This window comes from Leguminivora glycinivorella, chromosome 7, assembly GCF_023078275.1.
Source record: "Leguminivora glycinivorella isolate SPB_JAAS2020 chromosome 7, LegGlyc_1.1, whole genome shotgun sequence".
Classification (NCBI taxonomy): domain Eukaryota; kingdom Metazoa; phylum Arthropoda; class Insecta; order Lepidoptera; family Tortricidae; genus Leguminivora; species Leguminivora glycinivorella.
This window is the reverse complement of record NC_062977.1, coordinates 23,228,953-23,256,384: the sequence shown is the minus strand read 5'-3', so window position 1 is coordinate 23,256,384 and position 27,432 is coordinate 23,228,953. Positions and strand designations below refer to the sequence as shown.

At 38.7% G+C, this 27,432-nt stretch overlaps 2 protein-coding genes and 1 long non-coding RNA gene across 5 annotated transcripts in view; 2 read left to right on the top strand and 1 right to left on the bottom strand.

Annotated features, from left to right (window-relative positions):
• LOC125228271 (aquaporin-8-like) overlaps positions 1-19,431 on the top strand; it is a 29,307-nt gene extending 9,876 nt beyond the window's left edge. The window contains exons 2-7 of one of the 3 annotated variants that reach the window (XM_048132769.1): positions 14,238-14,434; positions 16,087-16,258; positions 17,422-17,603; positions 18,052-18,132; positions 19,119-19,269; positions 19,390-19,431. In XM_048132769.1, the coding sequence (XP_047988726.1) occupies positions 14,238-14,434; positions 16,087-16,258; positions 17,422-17,603; positions 18,052-18,132; positions 19,119-19,253 (767 nt within the window). In that variant the 3' untranslated portion in view covers positions 19,254-19,269; positions 19,390-19,431. Of the gene's footprint in view, positions 1-14,237; positions 14,435-16,086; positions 16,259-17,421; positions 17,604-18,051; positions 18,133-19,118; positions 19,353-19,389 lie in introns of those variants that run through there. The other 2 variants (XM_048132768.1, XM_048132767.1) reach the window with 2 other exon arrangements.
• LOC125228272 lies at positions 7,885-8,322 on the top strand. Its single transcript, XR_007177272.1, has 2 exons — positions 7,885-7,982; positions 8,213-8,322. It is a non-coding gene; the product is annotated as an uncharacterized LOC125228272 (long non-coding RNA).
• A 3,987-nt stretch (positions 19,432-23,418) lies between the features above and the next one.
• LOC125227737 (ubiquitin-conjugating enzyme E2 S) lies at positions 23,419-27,012 on the bottom strand. Its single transcript, XM_048132044.1, has 4 exons — positions 26,614-27,012; positions 25,341-25,489; positions 24,086-24,280; positions 23,419-23,676 (listed from the first exon to the last, which is right to left on the bottom strand). The coding sequence occupies exons 1-4, from the start codon at positions 26,759-26,761 to the stop codon at positions 23,494-23,496; spliced, it is 675 nt and encodes a 224-aa protein (XP_047988001.1). The 5' UTR covers positions 26,762-27,012; the 3' UTR covers positions 23,419-23,493.
• Positions 27,013-27,432: the final 420 nt, after the last annotated feature.

Here is a 27,432-nt window from a genome sequence, read left to right as displayed (position 1 = left end):
ACCAAAAAGGTACAAGGAACCGTTATTGTTCGACTTTGTCCGTCTATCTGTCTGGCTTTCTGCCACATTATTTTGCCAGCCTGTACCTTCGTCGATGCTTTTAATTGACAATCCGGGTACATAAACTGAAGTCAATTTGGTCTAATTTCTCATTTTTGTATTTTTTTATAAAGAGATATGCGCTTGCACAGCGCTTGATTGTATAATTTTTTAACTTTTTTATTGAAGACAAAAATTGAGTGCTCTCTCTCTCTCTCTTCGAGCGGCAACTGTGAGAACTAAAATGAGTTAAAAGTTTGGTTTACAAGAACATAATTTACATAATTATATAAGAAAATTAAGAAACTAAGACTAAACTTAAAAGCTAGCTAATGTCTAAAATAGGCCCTTGAGGAATTGTACCGAGGATACTGGCGACATTTCCTCGCTGTATCGCAATGCTGATACGTTGTGCGAGGAAGTCGCCAGCTCTTCGGTCACCAGTTACCTCAACCAGACGCTTCGCAATTTCTGTGAACAACTTGTTCGCGCTGGGACCCCATGGACCTAGAATTTCTACGCCAAAGGGTACAAAAAGGTATTCTTTGCCAAGACTTTTGTATTTATTAAGTTTGGTTAAGTGCCAGGTCAGGTCAAGATCATGTCAACGGTCAAAAGTTCAATAGGCAGTGAATAGGCTTAGAGACCTTTTAACGTTTCAGAAAAACAACACATAAAATTCACGCGTTTTGCACACATTTATCGGGACTTGTACACATTTTTACCTAAATGTTTTACAAATACGTTATGTTACTCGATACTCAAAACGTCACGAAAAATGCTAGTAAGTAATCGTATGGGTCGCTGGTCACTTTCTCCATACAATGAATACCATTTTCCGTGTAGTTTACGCTATCGTTTAACGTAGGGGAGACCGGGTACGGAAGTAACACGGGTTGGTTGTCACAGTCACAGCAGCCATAAGTGCCATAACTAACAACTAACCGCACGAGTGAGTTGATTGACTAGTGTCAAAAGATCGCAAAGCTATAGCCAAAGGTATAGCCTATATTTTTTGACACCGGATGTGAACCTATTCTAAAACTCACGGTAAAGTGATCTGCATAAGTGCATTGCAAAATCTGTGGATTCATTCATATTTCTCCATGCAGTTTCGCAGCTCACTGCACCTAGAGAGAAGTTCCCTGCGTAGACATAAACATACAACATAAACATATATCCAACAATTACTTAAAATTAGTGATGGGTTACATTTGCCTGAACTAGGATACCCTGTGTTTCAGGCGAGACAACGCCCATCAGAATAGTTTTAGTTGTAAATGTTGTAATATATGAAATTATATGTGACCTGTCACATGGCTTGCACTCTGCATTACGCAACAGTCTTGCGAGGAAAGTAATATGACAGTTGACACATATTATCAAACATTACAACGAAATTTGTATATCTACATGCTGAAACGGAGCAAGCTAACTGTTCTCATTTTGTATTACTCATACAGGCCTAGCCAAAAATTACATTCCCAAGCGGGGAGGGCAGGTCACATGAAAACGGGCTCATAAGGACCATCTGTTCTGAAAAACGCTAGTAATCGTAAGATACACGTGCGAAAAGGAAATTAGTAACTCCCTTCGTTCGTGTTTTAATTTATCGCCACTCGTTTTGAGCTTCCTCTTTTCCGCACTTGTGATACTTGTATCGTAATGTACTATTATCATTTGTATTACATATTTATTACCAAAAGTTATATGATTAACCCTTAAATGCATGAATTTTTCTTTTAACGAGATATTAATATATGTGATAGACAATGGTTTTCTGACTCTGGGAAAAATAATAAAAAAAAATATTTAATACCGATTTTAATATTAAATCAGTGTTAGACGTTAAATAGGGCAAAACATATTTATATAAATATATAATTATTGGTAAGTTTTATTTGTAAAGTTTGACTACTATTAATTAGAAAGGTACACTATTTGTGAAACCCTCATGATAAAATGTTTAAACATAAACTAATTACTAACTCCGAAAAAATCTGCCTAAATCACATACTAAAAATCGCCATCATCCCGTTTTTTCACACTTTTCCGCCTTTTCATCTTTATCCTTAAATAATAAAAGTAATATTATTTAATTTGTCCGGAACACCATTGTTCCGTGATGGGAAAGACATACAATAAATACTGAATAATAATTAAGCTACAAATGTGATTTTGGATAGCTACATATTGAGCCACACCAAATATATGATGATATATACATCACATATATTAGTAAGGCGGCGGAATTGAAAAAAGTCGTCTAGTTTTGAAGTTGATGTGACTGGAGAGTATACTGCTGACAAGTGGTATCGTTGTGATCGGTAGACTTTACTGAGTACGAAATAATGACTTGTCACTTTCTCAGACTGTGGGGGGGTTAACTATGACGTCACAAAGATCGCGGTCCCGGGTTTCAATTTTTTGCCAATTTGTCTAGAACTCCTTATCCAATTTTGAAAAATGAGGTGTCGATTGAAAGCGTATAACATGCTGATTAAGATTTATTATATGTGAAGAGTATAGTTTTGTTAGTTATTTTTTAATTAATAATAATGCAAAAAATACTTTTTTTACTCTCTTTTTTGATTTTTGTGACTCAAAAAGGCAATGAAAACGGCCACTTAGCTAAAAAATATGTTATATAAATCATTTAACTACATTATTAAGCTATCTGTTGCTTTTTAAATTTCTACGATCGGATAATAAATAAGCAAACTACAACCACATACCTGTAGGCGGGGAGTACCGCTTGACACGCGTTCCCATACATTCGGCGTCTACCAAATTACACCTCGCGCAAAATTCGTTTCAAGCAGATATACCTCTAATCTTATTCATCGTAACCTATCAATATTGGTATCATTTGAAAGTACAATTAAAGTACTTTAAGAAACAATGTCAATCATTTTCATAAAATCAATAATCGCCAGTCTGTGGTGGTTACAAAGGAAAAAAGTGGGTATGCAATTTGACTGGTTTCCTAGGTTTGATACCCTAGACGAGTTTAAAAGGGGAGGTAAAGGTGACATATGGGTTGTTCTCTGGCCTAAAAGCTATACAGAGGGTCAGGGGAGAAAAAAAACTAGGGTTTAAGTTTAGTTTTAAGTTATTTTTTCTTTTATTTGTTGATTTTATTGTGTTTAATTTTTTTGTAATTTTATCAAGGATACACATTGGTTTCTTTTGCTGAAAATTCCCTTTTTTATGAGAAATGTTATGAATTTCATGGCATTTTCCGATAGAGACTAAAATTAACTTTCAAATAAGGCCACATAGTCATACTGATACATAGTCATACCCTTAATATTATATAAGTAAAAGTATGACTATGTGGCCTACTGATACATAGTCGTACCCTTAATATTATATAAGTAAAAGTATGACTATGTGGCCTTATTTGAAAGTTAATTTTAGTCTCTATCGGAAAAAGCCATAAAATTCATAACATTTCTCATAAAAAAGGCAACTTTTAGCAAAAGAAACCAACGTGTATCCTTGATAAAATTACAAAAAAATTTAACACAATAAAATCAACAAATAAAGGAAAAATAACTTAAAACTAAACTTAAACCCTAGTTTTTCTCCCCCTGACCCTCTGTATAGCTTTTAGGCCAGAGAAAAACCCATATGTCACCTTTACCTCCCCTTTTAAACTCGTCTAGGGTATCAAACCTAGGAAACCAGTCAAATTGCATACCCACTTTTTTCCTTTGTAACCACCACAGACTGGCGATTATTGATTTTAAAAAAATGATTGTCATTGTTTTTTAAAGTACTTTAATTGTGCTTTCAAATGATATCAATATTGATAGGTTACGATGAATAAGATTAGAGGTATATCTGCTTGAAACGAATTTTGCGCGAGGTGTAATTTGGTAGACGCCGAATGTATGGGAACGCGTGTCAAGCGGTACTCCCCGCCTACAGGTATGTGGTTGTAGTTTGCTCATTTATTATCCGATCGTAGAAATTCAAAAAGCAACAGATAGCTTAATAATGTAGTTAAATGATTTATATAACATATTTTTTAGCTAAGTGGCCGTTTTCATTGCCTTTTTGAGTCACAAAAATCAAAAAAGAGAGTAAAAAAAACGTATTTTTTGCATTATTGTAAATTAAAAAATAACTAACAAAACTATACTTTTCACATATAATAAATCTTAATCAGCATGTTATACGCTTTCAATCGACACCTCATTTTTCAAAATTGGATAAGGGGTTCTAGACAAATTGGCAAAAAAATTAAACCCGGGACCGCGATCTTTGTGACGTCATAGTTAACCCCCCCACAGTCTGAGAAAGTGACAAGTCATTATTTCGTACTCAGTAAAGTGTACCGATCACAACGATACCACTTGTCAGCAGTATACTCTCCAGTCACATCAACTTTTCCCGAGACCCTCTCGCCGCTCTACTATATGATGCATATATACATCCATCACCATGCATTTAAGGGTTAAAGATACTTGAAGATACCTAATCAAGTTCGCTGACGCTAATTTAAATGTAATTATTTCTAATTATATACAATGCAATGCAACCACAATACCCTCTAGTCACCTTTGAAACTATTATACCATATCATTATTGTATTATGCATTATTTATGCATATCGTGAGCGGCAGAGCGTGTGTTGCAAAAACAGGGTAGAGAAACTTGCGAATTTCAAAGTAGGTGCGATAAAATTAGCCGAAATACGAACCGGCAAATTAAATAAAGACAAGCCGAAAATATTATCACAGGTCATCCTAGCCCTAAATTAAAGCTTGTACAATGGGTGCTAAGCAACGACATATGTTTATATGTTACATACCTACCTACAGTCAGCAGCAGAAGTAATAGCGTAGCGGGCAAGGTGTTCAAAATGAACTTGACACGATCTTATTTTTAAGACAATAAGAGCGTGTCAAGTTCATTTTGGACACCTTGCCCGCTACGCTACTTCTGCTGCTGACTGCATGTACATAGTTATACATACATATATATAGAAAAGATCCATGACATAGGAACATTATATTTGTGTTCATCGCACAAATAAATGCACTGACCGATATTTGAACACACTGGGTCACTACGAACTACGACAGACCGGTCGTGAAAAAAAAACCGGCCAAGAGCGTGTCGGGCCACGCTCAGTGTAGGGTTCCGTAGTTTTTCGTATTTTTCTCAAAAACTACGGAACCTATCAAGTTCAAAATAATTTTCCTAGAAAGTCTTTACAAAGTTCTACTTTGGTGATTTTTTTCATATTTTTTAAACATTCGCTCCTTGAAAAACATAGTGACACTATCCAAAAACAATAGGTTTTTAGTTAACAACGCCATCTAGGTCGCGCGTTCATAACGAACGCAATGCAAAGACACCTATCAATTTAGCTCGCTTAGAGGCGACAGGGGGCGCTAATGTCACTATGGCGAATAGTGGGAATAGACGCGTGGGGGACGGGAACAATGTCATGTTTGCAATAATGACCTGGACGCCGATCAAAATGTAGTGAACTCTAAGACGAAAATTGTCATTTTGTGTTTAGTGACGGTGTTCCGCGAGATTGAATGGTAAGTATAACAATTTTCTTATGGAACATTGTATCAATCCTTAAAGTGTCACTTTGAACTTGTAATAACTATTCAATATTGAGTTTCATTTTAAAGTAACAGTGTCATTTTTGCTATAATGACACTAGTACTTTAACAATTCTAAACGTTTTGAGATAGGTATAGTGACACTGTGCACGTAATGACGGTTTGACTTTAAACTATTAGGCTTAATGCAGGTTAAAAATAAAGTTGTACTGTACTTTTACTTAAAATGACGTTATGGTCTTAACTCGCTAAAAAGAATTTGCATGAATGAATCGTCATTATCTGTTTAGTGTCATTTTTGATTGTGTGAATTACCATAACTACGCTTGCAAAGAAATGGAATACCACTGTTATGAGTTTAAAGCCACTTTAACTGGTAATGGTAGCTTTAAACGCGTTGACTGATTATTGTCATTTTAAGTTTTATGTCATGCTTTGCGGTAATTAAAATTACAAAACAGTTAATGATTAATTACCTTCTAGACATATTACGTTTAATACCATTGTTCCATTTAAGTTTAGCACATAAACCTACACAATTTTGATAAAATCCTATGAAAAAGACATTTTACTCTATTTTTTTGTAAAATACCTATAAACAGCGCTAATAAAAATGAAGGTTATTTTTATTATAATCATTTTTTACGAAGTAATTGCTATTTTTGTGATCTACAAGACACAATTATTAATTTAAGATACAATATAAAAACTATGATTGCTAGTGGATAAATTTCTTGTGCATTAATAATAATTAAATTATTAGCCATAAATAAGTATATTTGTTTGTTACAGTAAAAAATGGCTCAACGATATTCAAGGCTCAAAAATTCAAAGCAATCATCAATAGTATAAACACAACAGCATCTGCAGATCACCTATTTGCTACATCGCCACGAGCATGCACATTTCAAGCGGCCGACTAAACTTTGCATAAGTTAGGGTATACCACGTTCAAAAAAAAATCGCACCTCGCGCAAAATCGTTTCAAGCAAAAATATCTCTAATCTTATTGACTGTAATCTATCAATATTTGTATCATTTCAAAGTACAATTAAAGCCCTTTAAAAGAAAATATGTACAACTTTCGTAAAAACAATAATCGCCAATCTGCCGTGGTTTAAAAAAAAGGTATTGATGCGATTTTAATGGGACTCTAGGTGTGCTACTCCAGGCGGTTTTTAAAGGAGCTGTAAAGGTGTCATGTGGATCTTTTGCACTCCAAAGGTCACCGAGGACGAACGCCTGCAGAAAAAAAAGCCTTGAAGGCAATAGGGGTAAAACACCGGAAAAAGCAGCTCAAGTGGTACTGCTCTTAAACGGACTACGGCAGTAGCAAGTTGCTGAACGCCTAAGCATAATCCGTTTCCGGGTGCGACGAGTCTTGTTGGGGTTTCTGGAGACCAGTAACTACATCAGGAGGCCTAGATCTGAGGGAAGACGCTGCACCACCGCTAGAGACGACCGGTACATTGTATCGGCCTCTTTGCGGAACCGCTGTCTTATCGCTCCTGAGCTGCAGATACTGCTTAGAACAGCTCCAAGAACTGTAGTGAGTGTCTTCATGATCAGAAGAAGATTGAGGGAGAAGAAAATGTTACCCCGAAGAGCTGACAGGGGCTACCAATTGAAGCCAGAGCCAATACCCCAATCGAATTGCCATAAGGCTTAAGGATTGGACGTTGCAGCAATAGAGGAAAGTTTGTTCCCCAACGAGACGAAGGAGATCATTTATACCAACTATAGACGCAAAAGGGTGTACAGGAGTCAAGGAGAGCAGTTTACACCAGTCTTCACCGAAGAAACAGTCAGTTACGTGCATGTTCTGGGGCGGCATTTCCATCGACGGCAAAACGGATCTCGTCTGTGTTTCCCGCACTGGCTGTGGTCGGTTTGAGGGGTCCTTAACTGCAGGCAGTTACATTATGGAGATCTTAGAAGAACGTAACATGCACGTCTACGCCCGTTGCCATACTGCCTTGATAGTGCGGGACTCCCTGCATGAGGTCGGAATGCACCGTAATGGAGTGGCAGCAACGAGCCCCGACCTGAACCCCATCGAACATCTCTGGGATGAGTTAAAACAGCTTGTTTGGTCACGGGATCCTGCTCCAGCCACCCTCAACGAGCTGGAAGCCGTAGTTATTGAGGAATGGGAAAATATTCCTCAAAAACTGATCGTAACACTGATCAGCCCCTCTAGCACAACTTGTCTTGTCGCGCGCGAGTCCATACTTGAAGTCGTGCTTGATGTATGGACTCGCGCGCGACAAGGCAAGTTGTGCTAAAAGGTCTGGTCCATAACTGATCGCATGGAAGCTACACGAAGGGCCAGAGGGAGGAACATTGGGTTTTAAGGTTAGTTTTAAGTCATTTTTTTCGATATTTGTTGATTTTATTGCGTTTTATTTTTTTTAATTTTAACCTGAATGCACTTTGGTTACTTTTTCCTGACAATTTTAATTTTTTGTATAAAATGTCATGAATTTTATGGATATTAAAATAAATGTTGTATTACTAACGCAAATGTCAAGATTGAAAGTGATTTTTGTTTCTAATATTTTTTTAGTTATATTTTATTGTTTCAGAGGGCAAGCCAGGAGTGTTTCTAGTTTTTAAGGGCAGTAATACTAAATAGATACAGGGTTTGAGACCGAATGTCATTTAATTCAATAAATTTTAATGTATATACATAAAAGGTGGTTTGATTGCTAATTATTCATTGAAATAAAAGGTAAATTTCATAAAAAATGGCTATAGTGTCATTTTTCCACAAAGTAAAACGAAGATATAAAATTGTCATGTGTCCCTAAACAAAAATAAATGGAAAAGTGTCACTACCATTTTGTTTAAGCTTAATTATCTTAGAAACAAAATAAAAAAAATACAATTTACTATTATATCTATCAGGTTTAGTCACAAAACTAACAAGAACTGCCAAAAAAATTACAAGTTTGTTGTAAAAATGGCAATTTTTGACAATTCAAAAATTTCAAAACTTTAAACCATTGTACCCAAAAAAGACGTTTTTCATTTAATGACACTATGTTTTTCAAGGAGCGAATATGGTTCAAAAGTTAGAGGGGGGGGACGCACTTTTTTTTCCTTTAAGAGCGATTATTTCCGAAACTATTAATATTATCAAAAAATTATTTTAGTAAACCCTTATTCATTTTTAAATACCTATCCAACAATATATCACACGTTGGGGTTGGAATGAAAAAAAATATCAGCCCCCACTTTGCATGTAGGGGGGGTACCCTAATAAAACATTTTTTCCCATTTTTTATTTTTGCACTTTGTTGGCGTGATTGATATACATATTGGTACCAAATTTCAACTTTCTAGTGCTTACGGTTACCTACTGAGATTATCCGCGGACGGACGGACGGACGGACGGACGGACAGACAGACATGGCGAAACTATAAGGGTTCCTAGTTGACTACGGAACCCTAAAAGTAAAAATATTTTATTAACCAAGAGAATTTGTTTAAAATACAGTATGCAATTAATCGACGACCCCCACACTAGGCTAAGTCAGCTACATGCGTGATTTGACTTCTTTCAATCGTGTTTTAATTTCTCACCACTCGTTTCGAATTTTTTTTATCACACTTTTCCACACTTCGTAATGTACTATTTTATACATCCATACTTAATATTATAAATGGGAAAGTGTGTGTGTCTGTTTGTTTGTCCGTCTTTCACGGCAAAACGGAGCGACGAATTGACGTGATTTTTTAGGTGGAGGTAGTTGAAGGGATGGAGAAAAATGAGAAATTAGATCATTTCATTTCATTTCGTGATAAGAACGGGGGTGTGGCGAGTGTCGACCCGCATAATCACACATTTTTGGAATGATTCCAAATTAAAATAATCCAATCCTATAGGGCGCTGCTACCGGCGCGTTTTTATAAGCATATTCAAGCTTATTTCATAGTAATAAGGTGTAAAAGACACGTGTTTGTGACCGCGTCACAATTATTTATTTTTGTAAACCAATTTCTGAATCTGGTTTAAAAATAACTACGGCTGTAAACAACGCAGTTGTTGGGCGGTTCTGTATTTTTATAATTTATTTGTTTTGAAGCTAAGTTGATAGTGTTGAATACAATTTAAAATGTGTTAAAATCCAAAAATAGTACTGTATGCGCTATTTCATTTGACATCTTTACAGGGCATTTTCGCAAAAAAAGATTCAAGAACATTTTTTTTCTAAAATAGGTAAATTTAATGTTTTTCCTACTCGGAATTACAAAACCTTTTCGTCCTACTAGGCGGAAAAAAGCGTCCCAAATTTTTTTTCCACTTCGTTACCATTTTTCTAACAATTTGTACAGCGGTTATAAAGTGGAAAGTAGGTATGCAAAATAATAAGATTTTGGGACCATTTTTTTGTCTCATGTTTTTTGTTCTAGATCGAAAGGGTTCGGGATTCTGGTAATAATAACAATAATAAAGACGTTTATTCAAAAGTTTGAACACAGGTACATTATAAAAGTACACAGGCATGCTTACAATCTAATTGAAAAGGTAAGTGGCTCAGCTAATGTCTGTGCCAGAGGGCCTCGAGGCGCAGCGGCCACAAGGACTGGAGTAGGAAAAACATAAAATTTACCTACCTTAGAAAATAATTTTTTGATGATTATTCTCGCGAAACTGCCCTACAGTATTTTACCAATGTCACCGAAATTAACCATTACTAATTTTTAGAGGCTCCTCTAAATACCTCGCCTCTTTACCAAAATCAGAATATGAACAAAATTAAAAAGCATCCCATAGACAATTATAGGTACTCTCCCAAAATGGCGGGAGTCCCCTATCACAAAATTACCGTCAGGATATCAAGATTATGAAGCTTTAATGGGTTACCCTATCTTTTACGAACCAGCTTTTGACCGCGGCTTCGCTCGCCTTAAATTCCAAAATTGCGGATTCCATACAAAATACCACCCCCCATTTTAGGGAAATGGTGGGTTAGAAATAGTAATGTAGAAATTGCAGAACATTCCCAAAAAGCGGAAACATTCTTGAGAATGTTCGCAGAACATTCCCGCAACATGCAATTTATTATTTAAACAAGAAAATATACTTGAAATAATGTTTAAATGGGCATAATATAGAACTATATGTTATTATATGTATAATATTGTCTATTACAGTTAGCTATTTTTTTGACAAGTGATAAGTTACTTAAATTCTCACTATAAGTTGCTTAAATTCTCACTATACTTCAGGAAACATTTCGACTTTCAGACTTCACAGTTTTAGTACTTTTTTAAATTAGGTACCGAACTATTATTTCTTGATGCCTGTTTTTGGTCATGCCAATATATGTATATACAAAAAAAAAACAAACAAAATAAAAACAAAAAGATCGCTGTCAGTATCGAACCTGAGAACATCGGCACACGAAGCCAGCGCACTACCACGGGACTACGTATTGACTTGCTGAGTTCGACGAAATTATGGTATAAACTACAAAGTTACTAAGTATTCTGATAAATTCTCGTTCTCGAGAACATTCTCAGAAGTTGCCGAAAATTCTCATGAGGAATGTTCTGCAACTTTGGAAACTTCTCGACCGTGCATTGCTAGTTAGAAAGATACAAAAAGTAGCCTATGTCACTCTCCATAAATTCAACTAATCTCAACTTAAAAAATCATATTTTTAAATTAAAGGAAAAATGGAAAAATTCACACCTCCGGCAGGACATAATGTAGGAATATGTAATATCGCTCGCAGACGTTTCTGCATGATAAAAAACAAATTTAAAAAATCATATCAATTCGTCGCTCCGTTTTGAAGTGAAAGACGGACAAGCAAACAGAAATAAACTTTCCCATTTAATAATATTATTAAGTATGGATGGTAAATATGACAAACCGGTAGCGCCATAACCTTCAACAGACGTAGACATTCAAATAAAACACATTGTACGCATTTATTAGATGTAAATATAAAATTATTGCTTAAATATTTGCATACTAAACGGGCAAACATGCGACCAAAGTGATAACTTTTGTATTCACAAAATGTGCATGTCCAAAGAAAAGGTTCCTTATGCTTCTAATGCAATAATACTTCTTCATCTTATTTCAATTTGATTTTAATTTTTAATTTTCAATAATAGTTATTTTTACCCTCTCGGGGTTCAATGTCCTAATACTAGGACAAAATACCTACGATGAAATTTGAATCTACGTTAAATGGAATTGAGTTGCTTTTGTTTTGATTCGTTCGATTTTCGAAAAAAAAGAAATTCAGCCCTGTTTTCTAGTCCATTGATTCAAATTTTTTGTGTGGTGGGCCGCTAGAGGATAATGTGACTGGTGCATAATGAGGGGCATTAAAATAGGAGGGTTTTATGAAACGTGCCGAAAGGCGAGTACAAATGCATGCATAGATAACTTTTCTACAATATGCAGGTACAAACATAGTCTCAATCTTAATTCAGGTAAGAGGTAATATCAAGCAGTGATTGACTATCACTTCACTTTTAAAACGTTCGATTTTGATTATCATTCGCAAAGTAACTCCTGATTGACCTGATTCCATCGATTATTGCAGTTAAATATGTTAAAAAAGATCAAATGATATAGTTTTGATAGTCATTTGTTTAGCTATAGCTTTAACTTTTTTAATTACGGCTGTGTATCTTCTATCTCGAGATATGGACTAATATTTTGGGGAAGGTTAAGTACCAATTTCTTTCATTTTTAAATAATTTTCCTCGTTAAAATATTATGTTTTGAGGGCATGAACTGTATACAATTATTTTACTATATTTTGCATACAATGAAAAGTTTATTTATCTGCTCGTACTAACGCCATGTAGCCCATGTTTGATTATGTATTAAATATTGTATTTACTTATTATGCATGCCTTTAACTGTTATGGCAATTCTTGTGTAATGTTAAATGAATATTTTATGTTTTATTACTTATTTACATATGGCGGTGTAAACAACACAATGGAGTGTATTTCCTATGTACTGCGTAGGTGTTAACATGTAATATATATGTTGGAACCTTAAAATAACTACATAACATGTCATTAGGCGAATGACCGACCCACGCGATATGGTTTATTTATCTACTTACGAAATAAATAAACATACAGACGTTAAAATTGGCGTCATTTAAGACATGTTCTTTAGGTTTACAAAGTTATTATTACGTTTTATGTAGTTTTGGAAACATTAATCGACCTTGACATTCGCTAAAATTAATCTAGATAATATGAATTCGCTATTTTTCATCGCTCGACTCAAGTTTTACAATACTAATCGACATTTTTCTGGAATACAGGCCGCTAGCCGCTGTAGAATATAGGTAGAATTATTTGAGAAATTGCAAAAATATACACCGTGTTGTTTTTGTTTTCCGTTAAATTCGACACGTAGCTAGGTTCATTATAAGGAACCATTCTGTATATCACTTTTTTTTTATAGCCTATATGGTGTCCCACTGCTGGGCAAAGGCCTCCCCTTCCTTTCTCCAGTCCTCACGATATCTTTACGGTGACTTTTAGTTAAATTCGCAACAAAAAATTTTTCATCATTTTCATACATAATAAATGAATTTATTAGTGTGAGAGACCCTTAAGAATAACATTCAAGTTAGTGTCAAGTGATTGAATAGATAAATTATGAATGAATTGATATTTTCGCCAAGCACTTTTGCAGCTCACTGTACATCCCAGATGCACTATTGTTTTGTCTGACCGCTATGACCGATAGGCAATGGGCAGGTCTCCAATTTTCATCAATTATAATGGATTAATTTGCTTTAGTCTGGTATCGTTCAAAATGACTGACATGAAACATAAATGTGTCTTATCAAGAGTATATTATGTCTAGTAAGTTCTATCTTTATAAACCAGTGTTAGTTAGTGTTAGTTGTCGTAATTTTAACTTCATATTTGCGCCATCTACGAATTTAAAGTCATTGGCATGAGATGCGTCTAGTCCTATTAGAATGTAGCTGCAAATTCATTTATCATTTCTCCATGCAATTTCGCAACCCACTGTACAAAGAAATTAGAATACGATAACTGAATGGCATTTTTTAGATATCATGGAATTTACTTTATTAAGTGTTAATTAAAAAATAAAATAAAACTGACTACCTTCTTTCGAAATTGACTCACAATGATCGAGGACCAGAGGCAAACCAAAAATTGATAAAAACGTAAAAAAAAAAAATCAAACGGCCAAGAGACAATGAGGAGGAGGAGGATCAAGAGAATCTATGGGATAGTAGATAGTACATTCTACAACATTTATTTTTTCATAGACTCATCTATAATAATCAGGGATCAAAAATTACATACATACATACAATCACGCCTGCATCACATAAAGGGGTAGGCAGAACACATGAAACTACTAAAGCTTCAGTGCCACTCTTGGCAAATAAGGGGTTGAAAGAAAACGAAACTGTGACATTGCAGTGACAGGTTGCCAGCCTCTCGCCTACGCCACAATTTAACCCATATCCCATAGTCGCCTTCTACGACACCCACGGGAAGAAAGGGGGTGATGAAATTCTTAACCCGTCACCACACAGGTCAGGGATCAAAAATTAATGTTTTATTTATTCATTTCAGACGAAGTAAAAGGCGTGAGCGGAGCCATACGCGTATACTGGCGCGCGGTGCTGACCGAGCTGGTAGCTACAGCCCTGTTGGTGCTTCTCGGCATCGCGTCATTAGTCCCGAAGATCTCAGCAGCCGACACGCTCATACCTCCGCCCCTGGCGCACCCGGCACTGGCTTTTGGCTTCGTAGTACTATGTTTGGCACAGGTAATTTATGCCATTTAAACCAGTTCGGCAACACAAGAGAAAACGTACCTTTTTAGGCTCTCAAAATGTAGCCACAGCTAATAACCAACTCATCCCAAAAATAGGTCCCCGTGATCTTCCAAATTTCATTTCATCCACCCAATCGACCAACTCCACACTTTTCGTACCTGTGCTACCATATTGGCGATATCCGTGGACGAGTAAATAGACTGTTGTAATAAGTTTTCAAAATATATTGGGCCTTGGGCCGGCCGACCGCACAGATAAATAAATTGGGGACACCTTACACAGATCAACTTAGCTCCAAACTAAGCAACGCTTGTACTATGGGTGCTAAGCGACGATATACATACTTAAATAGATAAATACATACGTATACATAGAAAACATCCATGACTCAGGAACAAATATCTGTGCTCATCACACAAATAAATGCCCTTACCGGGATTCGAACCCAGGACCGCGGCTTAGCAGGCAGGGTTAACGAAAAGAACCTAAAACTTACATACATACCTATGTTTGCCTATGTGCCTAGAAACTTTATTCAAACAGAGTTCATACTGGCAAAGAGGATCGAGTATTATAGAGAGTTACTGTCGAAGTAAAATGTGTACCTAATCACAGTTTTGACAATTTGGCCCATATTCTTAGCTTGGTATGTTTTAAAATGTCAAATATTAATAATAGCGCCATCTAGCTGAGCGTACCCCAACGGTGTAATGCCATCTAGGCCACCGTACCTTTTTCTGTATGGTACTGAGGTACGTTTTTTTCTTAGACTTTATCTGTCTAATATACGGAGTTATATACGTCTTTATACTGGTGAGAGTACAATACGGACTTTATGCTAGTGTCAACGTACAACTGAGTTGCAAAAGTGCATGGCGAATTTATCAATGAATTCTTTCATAATGTCTCCATGCAATTTCGCAGCTCACTGTACTCGTACCTATTTGCGTAAATTCTAACAAGTCACAGCACTTACTGACATCTAGTGTCAAGTAGCGGAACTGATAAACACTGCTTGAACAAAGGTCTTTAGAAAGTCGCGTTTCGATAAGAAAACTGATATGTAGCACTATCCTTAATTATTAATGTGTTTATAACAAGCTACATACAAAACAAAAGGCAACGCATCCAAGACTTGTGAAATAATTATTCATGTTTATAGAACAAAACAAATATTATCTGTTACCTTATCTACCGAATGGGAGACCGCGCTTAGTTTATCTAGACAGGGCTAAGTGCAACCAGTTTTAGTTCAAATATTTGCTCCTGTCTTGGATGTTTTCTATATTAGTCTTAGTAGTCTTTGTTCATGTGATACCTAGAAAAGATATGTGTAATAAATGGTAAAATGAAAATAAATAAATATTGGGGGACACCTTAGATAGATCAACCTTGCCCTAAACTAAGCAAAGCTTGTACTATAGGTGTTATGCGACGATATACTTACTTATATAGATAAATACATACTTATAAACATAGAAAACATCCATGACTCAGGAATAAATAGCTGTGTTCATCACACTAATATATGCCGCCCATATCAATTCGAACCCGGGACCGCGGCTTAGCAGGCAGGGTCACTACCGACTGAGCCAGACCGGTCGTCTTTTTGTTGAATTATACATAATAACTTGTAATTCCAGGCATTCGGCGAAGTATCCGGCGCGCACATGAATCCGGCCATCACCGTGGCGTCGACGCTGCTCGGTCGCACGCCGATCGTGCTAGCCCTGGCGTATTCCATCGCACAGATGCTAGGCGCCACGCTTGGTTACGCTGCGCTGTTCGCTATAACGCCAAAAAGGATATACAATGGTTCGTACGTTCGTAGTCACTCTTTATTTTAAGATTTCACATGCTTCGCTCCTTAGCTTCTACGAGAACATAATGTTAGGTACGCCAATCGTGCTAGCCGTGGCGTATTTCATCGCACAGATCTGATATTAGGCGCCAGCGCCACACATGGTTAGCCGCGCTGTATGCTATTAAGTATAACGCCTAAAAGGATATAAATATAATGGTTCGTATGAAATATGCAGTATTATAATTTATAAACGGTTCACTCTTGATTTTAAGGAGCTTTGTTTCGCTTCTAAATAATAAGCTTCAACCAAAGCATGTAGTGGAAGACCGACGCATAAAGTCTTACCGTGAAAACAGAAATTACTTATTATTGCCCCCCTATGGCTCTAAAAGCAAAAACGGTAGAGGTCAATATTTTTTTCCCCTCACTAGCTCGGAAACATGTGTTTTGTCCTTTAATACCAGCGGGTAAAAACGCATTTTATCCACTAGTGGTTAAAGTAATTTGACCTTGAATAAAGTCAAATTAACTGCTTTAAAATTGACAAAAGTAGGTGAATCTATAGTAATAAAGATGATTTACCACCTGTGGAACTACTGGAAGCAGTGATAAACGCATTTTTTGTAGTTTCCTCGCTATAGTGAGGGGAAAAGTTTTGTGTTACACTCGGGTGCAAATGTATTTTACTTCTCGTGTGTTAAAAAACTCGCAAGTTCAGGATTCTATTCTCGAACCACTCGATTCGCTCGTGGTTCAACTATAGAATCCTTTCACTTGCTCATTTTTCAATTCCACACTCGGCGTTAGAATACAACTTTGCCCCCTTGTATAACAAATAACTATTACAGTAGACCCACAAGTATCGGTTTGCCGATGTGTGCTCCCATCGTCGATGGAGCTACTGAACTTACGTTGAACATTACGTTATGTAAAGTTTGTAACCGCGCGCGGGGGCATAAGCAATTCGGCCAATTCCGCCTCCTCGTGTTGCCGTGGCCATGTTAACGAAGGCACCTCTTCAAGAAAATTTACATTGACATCGCCAACGACCCACTGCTGCAACGCTTATCCAAGGCCCACAGAACGCATGCCCCGAGCTTACATGCATTTATTTCTACAATGTATGTCGAGTGCCGTCCACAACCGTTGCTTCACTGTCTCCCCCTTGTTGCAGAATTACCAGCGCTAGGCGTGACGATGCCAGCGAATGGATTCGACCCAGCAGCCGCGGCGGTAGTTGAGGCTGTGATCACCGGTCTCCTGACTCTTCTGGCTTGCGCGTTGTGGACAGGCAAGCCAGATCCAGCCGGGCCGATCAAGTTTGGACTTGTTGTTGCTGGACTTGTTTATGCTGGAGTGAGTAATCGAGTTTCTTCAGGTCATAATCTGTTCAGTTCATAGCAGCACCTATTTTAACATGGCTTTGAGCACCGGTCTCGTAGCTGAATGGCATTTTTGCGACGCGAAACGCCACCGGAATGCCGAAGAAATGTAGTCTGGCTCTGTCGCGCCAATAAGCAAGAGCGATAGAGATAGATAGCTACGAAAGAGATATTATCGTGAGCGTTTGTTCATTCGGCTACGCTCACTGGTCTCCTTACTCTTTTGTGTGATAATTGGTTTACTGACTCGTCAAACATGCAATTGAGGACAGACAAGCCTGATTTTGGTCTTATCAACAGGCCTAATTGATATTTGATACCAAATTCATCCGTATCCGAGATAGGTTGAAGGAAATGAAGCTTAAAACATGTTTCGCCAATTGACTGATAAGTAATTAATAATTTAACACTTACTCTTTCAGGGTGAAATGACCGGAGCCAGTCTCAACCCAGCGCGTAGCTTCGGACCTGCGCTGGTCACTGGTCACTGGGAATATCAATGGGTAATTATTTATTCTGTCACATTCCTAAAAAAAAGAACATCACCCCTTTAAGGAACTTTTTAATCCGCCTTGCACCTTTGTAATATAATATTGGATATCGCCATACAACCTGCACGGGTAGCAAGGTCGCGCGATAGACGATAAAATATCAGGCCGTCCCTATCGCACTATTAGTAAGTGCGATAGGGACGGCCAGATGTTTTATCATTTATACGCGCGACCATAATTGCCTGCCTGGTGTGCCGCAACTGGCGCAAGACTATTATTGCTAGTTCACTGTGACTTGAGAAACATGACTCTCACAGGCCCCTAGTATAACAGTGCCGTTATAGTGCGTTGCGAACACTAGATGGCGCTGCATCGTGTACCTGGGCCATTTTTTTATTCAAAGTTGTCCACCCCACTTTTTTTTTGGATTTGGAAATTTTTATGTGGTTTCCATAGGAGAAAAATAGTGTCCCAAGGTTTTTTTCCCATTCCGTTACCATTTTTTCATGCATGTTGTATGGCGGTAACGGAATGGAAAGGTTCGAATAAATGTATGGAAATCTTGGGACATTCCTTTTCTCCTATCAGTATCGAAAGACCTCGCGATTCTGATTATTAATCGCGTAAAAAATACCCATGTTACAAAAAAAGTGGGGTGGACAACTTTGAAAAAAAATGGCCCACCTACCCCGCCCAATACCTACGACCTACGATTAAAACCATATCCCACAGAAAACTACCTTCAAAAATTTTACGTTAGTGGGAAAAAGTTCTTAAACTGTCTACTATTCGCTAAGTGCACGATTTTCCCTGCCCTCCTCGTTTTGTTGGATTTTCTATATCAAATTGTATCTTGTCAAATTAGTTCCAACGGCCGCCGCTAGCATTAACATTGGACATGCTTATAAGATGACGTCTTATTTGTCATAATCAGCGTCACTCTGTCACGAACTTTGTCAATTCCAAAACCAAGTTTAATTAATATTTCATGTTTTCAGGTATACTGGGTAGGCCCGCTAGGCGGCGCTGTGCTGTTCGCGCTCCTCCACAAATACGTGCTCGTCCCGCAAGCGCACAAACCACCGCCACCCACGCGCGAAGAACTACCACTGAACGACAAGAATAATTGCTAATAACGCTGTTTAAAAACAGCGGGCCGATTTTTGAGTCTCACGGCGTTCGAATTCAGAAAATTGTCACCGAAATTGCCTACTATTTTCAGTGACAATTTTCTGAATTCGAACGCCGTGAGATTCAAAAATCGGCCCCCAGAACTCAGAAACTGTGCCTCATTATACTGATGTGCCGTACGGTCAACCAATCTGAACCCTAGGCCACTCTAGAACCCTGTCTTATTTAAACCATGTTCTATTTGCCATAAGAAGTCACATTGACGTTTACTGTGCAAAGGTTCTACAGTGGCCTAGGATTCAAATTGGTTGACTGTACCTAATACTACCTATTGTAATGAAAGTCACATGAGAGAACTCGTCCCGTTTCGTCCCTTGGACTTATGTAAACCGCGCGTACTTGCGTAAATCGCGGACTGTTGAGGGTAGATACCTACTTTCAACTCACCCATCAAATACCGTAAGCTGTCAGAGTGCATGGCGAATGTCAAAGAATTTATTAAGGCCTGATTTAGACGGCGTGCGAACTCGCATGCGATTTTAGTTACTTTGCAGGCTGTTGAGGTTACATACAATTTTGTACAGCCATGTAATACTGCAAACTGCAATGTAATAAAACTCGTATGCAAGTTCTCGTACCGTCTAAATGGGCCCTAATTCTCCATGCAATTTAGCAGCTCACTATACTGAAAATCGTATGTATGTAATATGGAGTGACTCTTTAACATTCTTATATTACAAATGTTAACACGCTAGTACATAAATAATAAATTGACTAAGGTTCAAAAGTACAAACTTAATTTATTCACACTAAAGAATAATAGCGGCGAAATTTTTCGGCATTTACCTACTACATAAAGCTTGCCTAGAAATGTTTGCGTACGCGCCATATTGCGGAATTTCATTGGAACAATTTTCTTCATACTATACTGAACTGTCACCCCATACATCAGAACAACAGCGCCCTCTTGACAATAGTCATATATTCTGATCAGGGGGCCGATTTTTGAGTCTCACTGTCACTAAAATACCGGTTGAAAACGGTGAATTGCCTATTAATTTCAGTGACAATTTTCTGAATTCGAACGCGTGAGACTCAAAAATCGGTCCCCAGGCTTTATATTGAATCCTTTGACTCAAATCAAACAAACCTACACCTGTTACAATATTAAACAATCTCAATGTATAACCTAGGTATGAACCGATATGTTCATGATTGAATTGCAAAAGCAAAAATGTGTTATTTTTAATATTATTTTTAAGTATACCAACGATATTTACGTTCGGGTGATTTTTAAAACAAAGAAACTCAAAAATAAAAGCTCACTTTCTCATCAACTTCATATATTTTTAAGTCTCTGGAATTCACCCATCGTGAATGATTAATTATTATAATCGAATTTTTACGATACCGTCTCAAAATGCTGTAAATACTGTTGTGATTTATATTTTTATAAGATTTGTTTTGACAATAAAATACTGTTGAAAATCGATGATTTTATTTAAAACAGCATCACAGTGAGGATTTTTTCGATGTGAAAGTATGTTGCTGTGTTAACCGTAGCGACATCTAGTGTCGAATAGAAACCAGAGGACCAATTTTTGAATCTCGAACGCATGAATTCACCGTTCGAAAGTTACGACTTTCGAACGACTTTCGGAAGTCTGTGGAAAACGACGTAAAGCTACGGCTTTACGTCGTTTTCCACAGACTTCCGAAAACGGCGAATTCATGAGTTCGAGATTCAAAAATCGGTCCCCAGGTCTACAAGAGTTTGTTAGCGACATCTATCGCCGAGTAGAAACAATACAACTAAAAACGTACACTAAAAATCCCCCCAGTTCGAACGTAAGATGATGTCAGAATAACATCCACTCACGCTTGGCCATGGTGCCTTCTGAAGGTATCCCAATACAAAGAACTACAAACCTAGACGATATCGCCATAGACTACCAATTAGTGGCAACTCGCCATTTTGCGTAGATTAATGGAATCATCAGTACTGCTCCTTTGCACTAGATGTCACTAGTATCGCTGCAGTCAAACTAAAAATTCTGATTCCTTGAGAATTTACGGTTGGCAAAGGTATTGGCTGTCTAGCCTATGAACTTTATTAAATATGTGAATCCAATGTCACAATATTTGGTAAACCAGTCTCCCGGGGAGTTCATAGACGCAACTCGCCATCTTGCGTCGAGTAGCGGAATACTGCTACTTGACACTAGATGGCACTAGTATCGCGTCAGAAATATGCCCAACAATATAATAATCACAATTTACTTTACTATACTATATGTGAATCCAATGTCATAATATTTGGTAAGTCAGTCTCCCGGGGAGTTCATAGACGTAACTCGCCATCTTGCGTCGAGTAGCGGAATTACCAGTACTGCTACTTGATACTAGATCGCACTAGTATCGAATTTATACCGCTAGTCTAAAAGGATGTGTTTTTAGTTTATGATATCGCAAGAAAAACTGTCATATAATAATCGCAATTTGCTTTATTAAATATGCGAATCCAATGTCAGTCCGGCGTCTTGGCGTCCTTGCCAATCCGGAGTGGTGGGCTGGGTATCCGGCGCGCGCGGGACGTGTGTCTTCCGGCGTTCTTGGCATCGGCGGGTGCGGTCGGAGGTCTGGTTTCCCAAATTTTGGGAAAGGATATTAGCAGCGTAACCATACCGTACTCTGCCGTTGCTTTGGAGGCTTGGACCACTCTTAATCCGGGTATGCCGGTGCCTGAAAGGCCGGAATCCCAACGATTATGGGACGATGTTGGGGTGAAGCGGATTTTTGAGGGCCTGTTGGGTCGGTCTGTGGGTGTGGATAGGGCAAGGCTTCTTGCGGGGTCGAGACCGGAGTCTGGGGCGTGGTTGCAGGCGCTTCCTTCCCCTCATTTTGGCACGCTTCTCGACAATGATTCGTTGCGGGTGGCTGTTGCTCTTCGCTTGGGCTGCGATGTTTGTGTGCCCCATTTATGCATTTGCGGCACCATGGTGGAGAGCAATGGTCACCACGCTTTGAGTTGTTGTCGATGTGCTGGTAGGTTTCCTCGCCATCATGCCCTGAACGACATAATTCGAAGGGCGCTCGTCTCTGCAAATGTGCCTTGTGTGCTCGAGCCTCCGGGGCTTAGTCGGTCGGATGGCAAGAGGCCGGATGGATTGACTTTAGTGCCGTGGGAGAAAGGAAAGTGCCTGCGATGGGACGCCACATGCGTCAGCACTTTTGCTGCTTCCCATGTCACTCGCACGGTGAATTTAGCGGGGGCAGCTGCTGAGACGGCTGCTATTAAAAAACGCGATAAATATTCGTGCTTGGGGGGTTACTTGTTTGTTCCACTCGCGGTGGAGACCACTGGGTGTTGGTGCTCGGAGGCTCGGGCCTTCTTTTTGGAGCTTGGGAGTCGGCTGAGGGAGAGGGGGCTCGATCCCCGCTCCGGGTCATTCCTGGTGCAGAGGTTATCGATCGCGGTCCAGCGCGGAAATGCAGCTAGCGTCTTGGGAACCTTTGCACCTGGAATGACTCGTGGTGGGTTGTTTGACTGATGATGCGGTTAAATGTGTTTGTTAAATATAATTTATTCTACCATTTTTAGTTTTAGGGTTATGTATTTAGGTTTTAGATTTAATTAAGTTTTATTTTTAGGCTATTTCTATTTGTACCTACCTATTTTCTGTAATAATTGTAAAACATTAATTATCCAATGTCATAATATTTGGTAAGTCAGCCTCCCGGGGAGTTCATAGAAGTAACTCGCCATCTTGCGTCGAGTAGCGGAATTACCAGTACTGCTACTTGACACTAGATCGCACTAGTATCGAATTTACACCGCTAGTCTAGAAGGATTACGGCTCAGCAGGGTTAGCACATGATTGCCTCGAGAGTATGTCGCCGCGAGATAGACTACCCATCCTTATGTCTTTAATACAGTCAGAAGAAGACGCGTGATCTATCTCGCGGCCATCACGTGCTAGGCCTACAGCAACGACATTGGTCTAAGCGCGACAGCGGTGAGCGGCGGCCATACATTGGAGCGAGACACAGCGATGGGACTTTTCATTCGCACGTATGGCTGCCGCTCACCGCTTTCGCGCTTAGACTAATGTCGTGGCTGGGCCGTAAGTGTTTTTAGTTTATGATATCGCAAGAAAAACTCCAATATAATAATCGCAATTTACTTTATTAAATATGTGAATCCAATGTCATAATATTTGGTAAGTCAGTCTCCCGGGGAGTTCATAACCGCTTGAGCACTTTGCGCTTGTCGCGCGCGGGCGCCGGCTTGTCTCGCGGCCGCCGCTCGCGCTTGGCCTTGGGGCCTTCTGTGGCGGCCTCTGCGGCGCTCGGCTCGGCTTCTGTTTCGCCACTGCTAGCTGGAGTGGGCTCGTCTAGGCCGCCGATGAGATTTGTGTTTTCATTCTGTAATGTATAATGTTATTTTGTGAACTATTCTCACAGATTAGGATGCAAAAGTGTGTCAAAAAGCGGACCCAGAGTCACCTAGGCTGGGAAAACACTAGAACATAATAACAACACCCGTCTGAGAGGTCATCAGTATAAACTGGTCTCTCGCAAGTAATACAACAATCCTCATAGACATTTCTTTAGTAATAGAGTGGTAAAAGCTTGGAATCAGCTCCCGGAGGATGTAATATCGGCCCAAAGTGTAAACGAATTCAAGAATAAGTTAGACAAGCAGTGCTAATTCCACATAACACCTGAAACCTCTGCCGACAACTGGATACAGGTTTTATCAGTTACTACAACTGCCTGCCTGCTTTGCAAATAATAATAATAATAAATGCATCCGTAATAAATGTATTGTTACCTGTGTTTCATGTCCTTTGGCAGGTTTAGCGTGTATTTCAGTAAGCAGCTTCGCACGAGCGAAGTATTCTTCATAGCGTCCCCGCAGAAGTTCTGCTGCGTCCGCATTGAGCGCTGAATCTGCATTGGGAGCTATCATGAGGCAGCGGAGCGCTAGGAGCGCGTGTTCAAGGCCTAGCTCCGGGCGCCAGTCACGCTGAAACAGGAATTATTGCATCATCCTCCTTGCGTTATCCCGGCATTTGCCATGGCTCATGGGAGCCTGGGGTCCGCTCTGACAACTAATTCCAAGATTTGGCGCAGGCACTTTTACCAAAGCGACTGCCATCTGACCTTCCAACCCGAAGGGTAACTAGGCTATTGGAATTAGTCCGGTTTCCACACGATGTTTTTCCTTCACCGAAAAGCGACTGGCAAATATCAAATGACATTTCGCACATAAGTTCCGAAAAACTCATTGATACGAGCCAGGGTTCGAACCCGCGACCTCCGGATCGAAAGTCGCACCACAGAATATATAATAGAACAAGTACAGAAGGCCCACTGCTTTGATGTTCCCGAAATGCCGCCTTTTTAAATGCCTACAAAATTCTAACAAAGAAACGAGCCTGACGTCCGAGCAAAGTGTCACGGAGATGTAAACAACACAAAACTACCCGATATTAATTTATATAAATGTTCGGGGTAGACAAATAAATATAATCTACCCGCTTTTAGTTATTGTTTATTTCCCACCGCACGACACACAGCACTCACAACATCCGCGCACTGGTCCGAAGATAGATCTTTTGGTTTGAACATTTGAATCACTGGTCGCCATGTTGGCGATAATCTATACCCGTCTTCCCTGTTGAAGTTTTTAGGATTTTTTTAAATTTCGATCGCCTCCCTCACAATCCCTCACAATCCGGGGATAATAGTGTCGCTCGGTGGAAAGAACTTTGGGTTTGTGTAGCTCAATCCAGTGATTCGTTTCCGCAGTAAGTGTTAATTAATCGCGTTCGACCTGTGTGTGACTTTAAATATGTGTACAAAGCGCGAGAACTTAAAGTGTAATATTCAAGTTAGTGTCAAGTGATTGACGGCACATGTCAAAACAAATAACATTGGGAAGGCTGTCACACGTGTTCAGTAATTATTTTTATAATAACTCGATAACCATAAGAGTTAAAATGCTAGTTTCTTAGAGAAATTAATTGTATTTGATCTAAAGAACCATCTCTTGAAGTCAACGGAATTCATTTTGGAGCTCTTACCTTGAGTGTGTTAACGCAGACCTCTCCCTCTCGGCTCACATTCGGGTGGAAGATGCGTGTCAGGAAGTATGCACGAGGTGGAGCTGCTGGGAATTCCTTGCCCAACTTTATCTGTACACGGAACACACCACCGAAGTATGGAGTCTCCGCTGGAAGGAGTAAACATAAATTAATGTCAGACATAAATAAATAACTAAATATTGGGGACACCTTACAGAGATGAACTTAGCCCCAAACTAAGCAAAGCTTGTACTATGACTACTATGAGGCTTTTCGAGGTAGGAGGTAGGGCATATCAAATGATATGAAATACCTTTAATGTGAACCTACCCTACTTTTTGACATGATTCAAAATTGATTGTTTTGTAATTTCCGAAGGTAGGTTAGTTACATGTTGACATTTTATAACTTCAATTTTTAATCTGTTTAAGTATTTTTTGCATGCCTGTTGGTCGAATACACTGACACTTCCCTAGTTTTAAGACCTATTATATATTTACGTGTATATCTTGCAAAATAAAAAGTTTGAAGTTTGAATGATATTTGATATATGATGTATGATGTCGTCGGCAACCCGAACCCTCCTTAGAACTTGTACACTCCTTTTTTTTGCTGTGTACTTAACACAGCAAAGGCGAGTATACAAGTTTCTAATGGGTTGGCAATGCGCATGTGACACCCTTCGACTTGCAGGCGTCCATAGGCTACGGTGACCGCTTTCCATTAGGCAGACCATATGCTTGTTTGCCACCGACATGGTATAAGAAAAATAACTGATTAAATTAGAAATATGAAGCTGGCACTAAATAAAAACATTTAGTAGGCCTCAGTGTCTTCTCTAAATCTGTATGCAAATTATTAGTGCTACAAAGCACTTTGCTTAAACATTAATGACATTTTAATCTTCGTAAACTTATATGAAGAATCATGGTTAGCAGTCAAACGGGCCACCATAATGGGACCTTTTGTTGTGTCAATCATTATTGATTATTTGTTGCAACATTGATGGGGGAGAATTATTATTACTAAATTCGAAACTAAGAAAGGTTTACGTGTTTCTGTATTGTAAATTACATTGACTATTATTGCAATATAATCAGTTCAGGACACAAAATGCTCTGTCAGGTTCATAATGTGCTTAAGACGTTACAGGTAATGAACTAATTAGCATCTACTTATTATGCAAGCTTGTGTTAATTATAAGGCACTCAGCTAACACGTAGCATTAGCTATGTACCATGTTTTGTACCTACATACATTGAGCATACGGTACCTGGTCCATCAATAAGTGCAGTGATGTCGGAAAGATCATCGTCTCGCAATAACAGCTTGATTCCTGGCGGGGGCCTCGCCGCCAGTCTCCGTAGTTCACGCAGCGCCGTGCGCGACCGCTGCGGCGACACGTTCTCGCTGTTCCACATGCCGGCGCCCAATTTAAACAGCACTCAATCCCAAAATGTTACAATCCGCCCGCCATCACGATCGAAACGATACACAATCGGAAATTTGCCGTTGCACACTGTCCCGCTAATTAACCACTTAATCGATAATTTGAGCTGCCTTATACAAATACAATAATGAATTAGAATGCTGCTTTAATTACTTTATTTCCTCGTTTCTTAAATAAATACACGATTAAGATTATTACTCTGTTTGACAACGACAACGAACGACGAAATTCACGAAATCGACCATAAACAACATCTTTGGCTTTTTAAAAATACAAATTTTTCTTCCAACGGTCGAAAAATTCCAGATTTCTCTACACAGCAATAACATCTATGGTTGTATTCAACTTTTGTTAATGTTACTAATATTTAATCAATAAATGAGAACATGGATAATTCTCATAATTTAATCGCTATCAATGTCTTATGTAAAATGGCATTGTAAACTCCAAGTAATTTATATTAATCACAATAAGCTGTTTTGGAACGTAGCCCTAAAATCATGATGAGATGACAATGGCATTGATATATCGTGGACATATAGGCTCCCCACAGACAGTCTTAAAAATTCATAATCTTAAAAATAACTTGTATGCAATCTGACAGTTCAGATCTGTCAGTGTCTTGTCAGTGTCAGTTTGAAC